Source organism: Scophthalmus maximus, chromosome 20 (genome assembly GCF_022379125.1).
Source record: "Scophthalmus maximus strain ysfricsl-2021 chromosome 20, ASM2237912v1, whole genome shotgun sequence".
In the NCBI taxonomy this organism is placed as follows: Eukaryota; Metazoa; Chordata; class Actinopteri; order Pleuronectiformes; family Scophthalmidae; genus Scophthalmus; species Scophthalmus maximus.
The window spans coordinates 11,119,596-11,129,318 of NC_061534.1; the positions used below are offsets into that span (position 1 = coordinate 11,119,596).

Here is a 9,723-nt window from a genome sequence, read left to right on the forward strand (position 1 = left end):
AGCATGATTTCAACTTGTGGTTATTTGTCTATTTCATCTTGTTATGGCATTCAAATGTGTGTGATCAGTGCAGATCAATAGGCTGATTAATAATAATGATCTGGTCATGATTTATTTCATTCTCTGGTTTTGTCAGGCTAAGTCAGGAGCTCTTTGTGTTGTAGTTTATTTATTTTTTGCCACAAAACAATAACACGTTTTATGAATGTATGCCTTCACTTGCTCTATAGCTCATCTTATTTGTTTATTTGTATGAATGTATTATTTAGTCATCGCTCTGTCTCCATAAAGCAGAGAGGCGCGATGAGGCGCTGCCCGTTTAAGCACCTTGGAGAACTCCGCTCCACGGCGGTGCGCACCGCAGTGGCGGAATCGGGACTGTGCGTCAACTACGTCAAATCCGCACGGAGGAACCAATCGCCTCGCTGGCTGCGCTGCCCCGTCTTCCTCCTCTCCCTTTGTGATTTTTTGGCCGAGCATTTTGGCGAACCTCTCCACGTTTTGCCTGCGCCGCGTCATACTAGCGTCCCCTCTCCTCGCCGCCGGGGCTTCGGGGCTGCTATGGCGGCTGCAGGGGAGATTTTAGGGCAATGCTGCGTCGGTCGTAGCTATTCAGCAGTCGCCTGGTAAGATGACAACACCGCGTCTTGCGTCTCTCTTGCACCTTTCGTAGGCTGAGCCTGCTTTTCCACGGAGGTGCGCGCAGCAGAGTACTTGTTCGCAGTGTTGCAGTGCGGTGCTGTGGCGTAACGAGACGCGCATGTTGTCATTTCATCTCCGTGCTGTAGATCGGGTTTCCCTGGATCGGCCGCGCTAAATGCCATTCAATACCCCCTCCCTGCCCGCCCGCCTGCATGGTACAAACAGCATGGCCGTTGCACATTCCGGTGGCGCTAAATATACCTATTAAGGCCACGGGAGGTGGGGGTGCTGCTGGGGGGTTTATCTTGGGACATTTCACTGGCGTGGTGAGCCCGCACCACTTGAATTATCTCCCGGAGATTGACAATCGCTTATCGCGGCCACAGAGGCGAACTTGGCACTATCCAGACATGCCCTCGAGCAACAACGTGAGATCCAGGGCGCGGGAGAGAAACAGCGTCCTGAGCAGACCGGAGTTCATGTCCCTGAACCAGCCCCTCCGCGCCGCCGGCGGCCCCGGGCCCGGCCCCGGCCCCGCGGAGAGCCGAGGCAGCGCCAGGCGACCGGGGCAAAACAAGAGCCCAACGAGCCAGCCGACCGAAGAACCTACCGACAGTGGCAGCAAGGACAGGCGAGAGCCCGGCAAGATGCCAGAGGAGGACTGCATGCAGCTGAACCCCTCGTTCAAGGGAATAGCGATCAACTCCCTCCTCGCCATTGACATCTGCCTGTCCAAGCGCATGGGAGTGTGCGCCTACACGTCGTCCCCCTGGGGGGGCTGCCGCTCCATGGTCGCCCTGTTGGCGCTCACCGGCCACGGGATCACGTGGATCATTGGCACGATCGTGTGTCTCACGCGGAGTAACACTCTAGCCGGACAAGAGGTCCTGGTCAACCTGCTGCTTGGTAAATGCCACATCACACTCAACCAATCTCACCAGAACACTGTCCGTGTGCCTAACGGGCTGTGTGAGGAGGTTTACCCCAACAATCAAACCACTTGGAAAACATTGCAGCCAATATTCCTTTTTTACTTTCACCCACTTTTTGTTGTCACCTGGGGAATCGGTGACATTCATGCGAAAACACTTAGGCCCTCTAGTAACACATTAGCTCCAACACAAGGGTTTACCCAACTTCTATATGCCACATGCAGGAGTGTGCATATATTGCTGCTGAGGTATATTTTATACAAGTTAAAGTTATAACTTTGATGATTAATACATTACAGATCAAAATATACAATGTTCTATTGAATTACCTATAACAGCTCAATTGGTATTAAAACATGCTTTATCAACCAAAATTCTTTAAACCCATCATAAGGTATGACTTATTAGAAAGTTGGTCATTATTTGTGTTCACACACTTTCTAATACAAAGTGGTCTTGTTAATCTTGACAATGACTGACAATTTTTGCTGATTCTGAGAACAAAAGCTCCAAATCAAACTTTGCAAGAGGACAAATTGACAACGTGGGTCAGTTTTGTGCAGTGAAGTAAACATCATGTACTAAAAGAGAGGGTTCTGTCACGTCTTATGTCATTTTTGTATTTTTCTAGTTATATATTATATTACTAAACTGTAGTGTAGTAGTCTAATATATAATCTAATACAACCACACAGGACTGCTTCAGAACAACACAAATATATACAACATTTTTGAAGCACTGTTTTTATTGAGTTGCATCACACAGTGGTTCATGACATGATATTGTGCTACAGGAGTTTTGGCTGCAAAACAAGATGAACTTTGATCGACAGTTCTCATTCCGAAGCAAATTGATTCGCAAACATTTCAAGGTCCACAAAATACATTCGGACATTAAGCTTGTTAACAGATTTTATTCGTTAAGGGGTATTTTTTCCCATCGGTCCATAAAAAAATAGATCTTTGTTGTAGATCGGGGTTGTAAATTGTTTCTCTCCGTCTGTGCTGCATTAGAATGTAACATATTGCTGCAGCAGCAAAGAGCATATGACATGAAATTTTGTTTTCAGAAATATTGGGGCACCTGTGTGTGTGTGTGTCTCTCTCTCTCTCTCTCTCTCTCTCTCTCTCTCTCACTCACACATGGCACAGTCTTTATCCCAAACACAGATTATTGACCAAAAAAACAGGACAAATCCTCTGGCTGCAGCTGAGCTCTGATTGGAAGTCAGTAAATCTCTGGATTTAGGACACGGTTGTATTGTGTTTGTGACATTGTTTAATCCCAACTGCTTGTTTGTTATTTGTCGGTCCTGCGTAATTTCTAGTCTATTAAGGTCTGTCTGGAGAAAATCTCCGAACATATTGAACAGTGGATGGGGAGCTAATATTTAATGCTGACTCAAAATTCTGATTTGTTTTCATCAAACAGAAAAGTAATCAGCCTAGACTCGTCTCCAGGGATTGGTTTAAGGCAGCCCACTGTTATGATTACATGAACTGTGCAGTGCTGAAATATTTCCCATATAGTATTTTGAAAACGGTAGTGTCACCCAATGACTGGGACTGAGACAACTGAACATGTCCAAGACTCACAAAGCAGACCGTGACTGTGCAAAGGATGTTCCCACCCCTATCAAATGCCCAAACTTTGTTTATGTTTTCTGGTTTCTTCAGTTGTGTATATCTTAGTTCCTCCAGTGGCCTAATAACTCTATTTCTCAGAAAATTAGTGTTTACTTAAAATAATGCAACTCTGTTCCAAGTGTAGAAGAGATATAAAGAACTCCTGCTGAAGCTTAAGGCATCAAAATAGAGCTGGAAAGTCAAGGTCCATGTTTGCGACACTAATTAATCAACCAATGCCAGATGTTTTTTAATTTATATTTCAGCGTTTCACTTCTCGCCCAAAAGGCTTCGGAGAGGAGATGGTCTACCACGCCGCTTATCCCCCAACTACAATGCTCTTCATTTAGCTGTCCTCTAACAACTAGATTTAACAACTAGTCACACTTGGCCTCAGGTGACTCCAATATCAACAGCTACGTGTGTTGATGAACAAAGTGACATCGATTGCATGGATAACAACACCACAGAGGAAAAACCTGAGGAAGCCTCTTGTTTGAAATATGACATATTCATCACATGAATATCACATATTCAACATATTCAAGTATCTACAACCAAGTCCAGTTGCCCTTTTTTGAATAATATAGCTACGGATTTACAGAAACGTTTAATTACACTGATATTATGCTTCCAGTCTCAATATTTCTGAGCCCGATTGAAATACCCCAACTTTTTTAACCACCGAACCCTGGTTTTGGAACTGAACTCCTTTTGAAAGATGTTCTGAAACCAATGAAATGATTGTGCGACATTACACAAGACCACAAAGACAGCAATAGCAACAAATTAAGCCTCCATAAGCCATTTATATTTACAGGTTTGTACAACGAGTAGGCAGATGTGACTGTGACAATATCAACATTTCTATCACCTGTTGTGCAAGGTGTTCTCTGAGTGCCCAACTCCCCTTGCTATAGTTAAGTTGGCCATAACAATTCAGCAGTACAACAGCCATTAAAGCAGCTGTAATCAACATTTTTATATTTAAAAGGCATCACAATACAACTTGCATGTGTTAGGAGCCGCTCATAATTATCACTCAGCTCTGCAGCACCCCTCCGATCTACAGAGCTCTACATTTTCTGGCCATTCACTATTTTGGTTTCACTCTTACCGCTCTTAGCAGCATTGTTTCTTTTTTTGCCTCAGTCGGCTCACAGCCTTTTAATTGGGATTGTAACTAGAAAAGTGCGCAGTACCTAAAAAGAGTAAGAGATTAACTGCCAACCTTCCGTCTAATCATGTCCACTTTAACAATTACCATTGCCAGGCGTATCACCGATTTGAGACAGTAGCTTATTCTCCTACATTTTCTCTCTATATAAGACTGAACATCTGGCACAAATTGCACAAGTTCGTTCCAGTGGAGTCAGCCTGAATCAGTGACCGAACAAGCTCTCTCATCCTTGCTGCAGTGAGAAAAGAAGAAACCCTGATCAGGCGAATCATTAAGCACTGTGCTTTTACGCCGCCTGAACATAGTACTATGAGAAACAATGGGCACTGTCGGCTGATCTGTGGCAGCCTTGACCAGATATCTGCCTACACCTTGGTGGAGTTTCCATTCCCACTTTAGCAGGTTCCCTTGGACTGTTTGGCTCCTCAAAACTAACTGTGTGATCAATAACTGTGTGCTGGCTGACTTCAAACGGGTTATCACGCTGTGCTGACTGCACAGTCCCGTCCTGATCATGTTTCACTTCAAAAACGTTTTGTTTTTTTAAAACAACTGTGAAAGCTAAAACCAGCGTTTTGCACAACTATCCCCAAATCCTTGAAGTCTAGGTCATTTGATGTGCCACACAAACTGAATCAACACTGTTGCTTTATTAAGCCGAGGAGCTCCACAAACAGGCTCTTCCTTACAGATGATGATACGACGTGCCGTCTCTCGGCCGACCTTCTGCCTCCCCTCAGTGCTCCTGAGATGTTCACTGACACTGGGCACCATGGGGGCTGCCCCAGTCTCATTTCCTGTCTGTTTTTAAAAAATGTTCAGAACCTGTTCACCGCTCCTTGGTTCCGTCATCTCTTCCTTTAGGAAAATGACTGCACCACACCGCCTGCCGGCCTTTAAGGAGCTGGAATGGAAGTTAAAATAATGGTCCCATTGGGACAAGTGCGTGGGCGAGTGCAATGAGAAGTAGGGCAGCGCAACCTGACAGATATTCAGTGCAGGGTTGGTTAAAGATGGCAGATAAAGATGGCGATGGTTGGGATATTTTAGGGAGTGCTATGGAGCTATAAAAGGCTTCTGCAACTGTTTGGTATGTTGCCTCCAAGCAAACGCTACTTGGCATTGTAAGCCTTATGAGTTATTCTTGGTCACCAATATATCTATTTACATTTAAGTGCTATAGTTGTATTCTGCTCTCTATGAGTACTCAAGGTTTTATAGAAGTAGGCCTGATAAAACCACACTTGTTCCACTGTGACAGTTTGTTACTCTTATTTGTTCATTGTGTGTTTTGCTCTTATCACTTTTTTTCTGTTCAGTATTGTTTACATTTTTTATTAGAATGCTTAACTCCCTATCTCGCTATGTTAAAAAAAGATTTTTTTTAAAAAACGCTCCAAAGTTTAATAGGTTCTTCCCTGGGTCACCCCCACAAAACTTGATGGAAATCAGTTGAGTAGTTTTTGTGTAATCTTGCGAACAAGCAATCAGACAAACGCCTATGAAAACATAACCTCCTTGGTGGCGGCAGCAAAACCCGCAGCGTGACATCGCCAATTTTCGAGACCGTTTGGTGGACTGATGAACCAACAGACTGACATTACCATACCTAGAACCATCCTGCCAGCATGACTAAACAAAACACACCAATGGAGTAGTGCAAAGAAGAGGGGTACAGCTACTCTGAAAGTTCAGGAGATAATAATAATACTTAAAATGAGACAATCTGAGGGGTAAAAATCATTCTTTGGTTGAACTTCACACAGCTCCTGTTCAAGAGGACCATAATATGAAGGGTTACAGGCAGACATGCTTCGCTTTAACGAGTCACTTACCAAAAACATTACAATTTAACACAATTTTAGGACGTTTTTATGACCTGACCTGTTTCATAAAAAAAAGTTATACGGTCATTATCTTACAGCTATAGTTACAAGCTGCTTTTCAGTTTAGGATTTATTTTTTTTAATAAAATATGGAAAGGCTTATAAAATGTGATTCATTTTTAACGATTAAACCTGTGGTTCACAACTTTTTAAAATAACAAAGCCGTAGTGCCTAACTGGGGCACATTGTCTTAATTCTTCTTCCACCACTGGCATTGTCTGGGTTTTAATACATCAACATGTCAATTCTTCATAATCTAACAAAGTCTTTTTTCTGTGACAGCCCTCATCCTTGACGTCATGACGGTGGCTGGAGTCCAGAGACTTGTGAAGCGCAGGGGACCCTGGGAGATGACGCCGGGCTTCATGGACTGCATCGCCATGGACCTCTACTCCTTCCCTGCCGCTCACGCCAGCCGAGCCGCTATGGTCTCCAAGTTCCTGCTGTCGCACCTGGTCCTGGCTGTGCCGCTTCGCATCCTGCTGGTGCTGTGGGCCTTTCTGGTGGGCATGTCGCGGGTGGTGCTGGGGACACACCACCTGACTGACATGGTGTGTGGCTTTGCACTGGGCATGCTCCACTTTAGCCTGATGGAGTCGGTGTGGCTGTCATCGAGCACCTGCCAGACTCTCATTTCAATAAGCACACTCAGCTGGAGCCCCCTCTTCTGAGCTCTCGATATAAAGCTATGCTAGCACGTAAGGCTTATTTGATACACTAACCTCGCACAATCCAGGACTGAGACAGCTTTTGTAAGTGTTTTTTTCCGAGGGTTCCGACATTGCAGGCTGTGCAATTAATATCTGGATGCACATGCTGGCTGCTTCATAACGCCTCACAAATCCTTGTATCTTCAGTCAGATCGGCTCACACACACCTCTCCTGCTCCTTCACAATCAATTAGGAAAAAGACAACTGCAAACTAATCACAATTTGGTAAATATGAACATGTTGGATTAAAGCTTGAAGAATTTTTTTCTTCTTTTTCAATTTTTGATTCACATACAATATGAAAGCTGGCAACATTCAATCATAACTGAACCCCTTTTGACTCTAAGTTCTAGTTTGAGTCTGTGCGCCTCCTCCTCTTTTCCATCTACTCTTCTCTTACTTCCCCTCCTTTACCTTTTCCTCTTTTCTCAAAGAAATCTTTTCAAAGTTTTGTGCTCTAATTTTTGGCTAGGGAGTATAGTGTAAGGATGTAATACTGGATTTGACACCAGAATATAATAAGTGGTGGTTGTTTGGATATTCCCCATTGTTCCTAATTGGCATGACTAAGATATGTGTGTATTTCTGATGGGATTCTGATCTTTTTACTGTTTATCAAAGTTATTTTTGCGTAAAACAAATGTCAAACTTGTAGCCAAGAATTTTAATTTTTTTTTTTACAAGCTCAAATATGATGTCCTTCATTTGTCATTTACAATATTCTTTAATGAGTTGAAAAGGTTTTTTTGTATTGCTCCTTCTGGCTTTCTTTGCAGTCTTTCCTCCGTCTGCACATTCGCCTCACAGATCCTTTGGTTTGAAAGAGATACTTTAAGTGATTCTTTGCCCCAATAAACAACTTAAGCATGTTCACTATGTGTGGATGCAAAGCATCAGTTTTAGTTTTTAAGATATTATGCCTTAATTTACTGAATGTGTTTTCTATTGACATATGAAAGACACTAGCTTTCCCTTTTCCTTCTATGTATTTTTGTGCAGTGGTTTGGTGTGTAAATACTGTACATTAGTTCAGTTTATTCTGTGTATTTCATGTTTTCACTTAGTTTTTCCAGCTTATTAATAAAAAGGAAGTGGACTGTCAGTAAAATATGGACGCCTTATATTTTGAATTGAAAATTGGCAGCTTTCTGCCAAACACACTTCAACATATATTGATAAATTATGCTTATCAGCTTAAACTTGTAAGAGGCTTTACTATAAGTCAGCTTTCCCCAATAAATTGTTAAATATCACAGATGGACTGTGAGGCATCACATGGTGTAACACAACTCTTTCTTCCGGTTATCACTTTGTGTTCAGTAAATGTAACTTTGAATTGATTTCCATATATGCATTCTGATTATTGTACAGAAACAGAATCCACTTCACATGGAGCAGCATTATTTCCTGCTATTAATCTAAAAAATGTGAAGAGCCACTATCACATCTCAGCCGTTCCAGTTGAACTACTCTGCACGAGTGCTCTTCAGTAAGTTTGAGTTCACTTGACATGACACTTCGGTGGTTTGTTACCAACAGATACAGTTTCAGTTTTTGCCTCATGGTTGCATGGTAACCAAATTACTATGATTCTTAGAATGGGCGATAGAGATTTGATCCAGGCAGCGACCATGTTATGCATTAGTGCAACAATATTTGCAGTGGGGCCTCTGCATTCTGGACTCCACGATGAATTATTAAGGCTGAGTGTCTTCACAGCTTGTGACACTGCTTTCCTGTCACACTACTCATACCACAGTCAATCTGACGGGAAATGACACAAATGTGATTGGTGTGTGTGTGTGTGTGTTTGTCTGAAATGGTTCAAAAAGCAGGAACAGAAACTGATTTGAAAATGCTCTCTGACAATGAGTAAGATGTTGAGTATCTGTCATTGAATTTTCAGCCATCAGACCTTATGCGTTCCCTGGCTATGCACAGTGAGGGATCAAAATATGATGGCAAATATTTGAGGAACTTTTGGACCAATTTCCTCTGTCTCTATAGTTGAAAAAGTTTAGATCAAGCAAGGCAGAGCAACAGAGAGAGAAACACTGAAGAGGAATCCTTTCTTTTTACACATGAAGATACACACTGACATACTTTAACATGAAAATCAAACACCGTTAATATCAAGAATTAATGATATATGTACGGGAGATATACAAAAACAGACAGTGACAAAAATTAAGATGCAGTAGACAGTTATTTGAAACCATTGTACTGTATATTTTGGAGCTAAAAAAAACCATTCCTGACTCTGAAGTCTATGTTTTCATTCTGACCAAAGTTTTAGGTACGTGTAGGATACTTTGTTTCCTATAGCTAAACACGAGAAACATCACAGTTTGTTACAAGATCCAGGTTTGTCTGACTTTAGTGCCCAAATCCAGACCTCTACAACCCTGTAAAACATATCAAAAATGTCCCTGCGAGTAAGTGCTGATATTGCTCGCAGGCCTGTTTCCACATGCACTGAGTCAACAGACACCACACTTTCTCCTGTTGTGTCATTATGCTCTATTTGTGTCATGCTCTTATGAAATATACAGAGGTAAAATTAAACATCACGACTTTTATGAAAGACTTAAAAGAAAACAGTTGTGAATAGTGTGCAAAATAGCTGCACAATAATGAAATAAAATGAAGCAACGTAAATTTGTTGGGACCACATTGCTTGAGGTTACACGATGTGCCTACTTACCACATGCATAACATAAACATACATACTGTCATCTACTTTAA

General features: G+C 42.3%; 1 protein-coding gene across 3 annotated transcripts in view; it reads left to right on the forward strand.

Annotated features, from left to right (window-relative positions):
• LOC118284564 (inactive phospholipid phosphatase 7) overlaps positions 1 to 8,318 on the forward strand; it is a 58,809-nt gene extending 50,491 nt beyond the window's left edge. The window contains exons 1-2 of one of the 3 annotated variants that reach the window (XM_035607368.2): positions 313 to 1,548; positions 6,550 to 8,318. In XM_035607368.2, coding sequence (XP_035463261.1) covers positions 855 to 1,548; positions 6,550 to 6,938 — 1,083 coding nt within the window. In that variant the 5' untranslated portion in view covers positions 313 to 854 and the 3' untranslated portion in view covers positions 6,939 to 8,318. Of the gene's footprint in view, positions 1 to 312; positions 1,549 to 6,549 lie in introns of those variants that run through there. The other 2 variants (XM_035607365.2, XM_035607367.2) reach the window with 2 other exon arrangements.
• Positions 8,319 to 9,723: the final 1,405 nt, after the last annotated feature.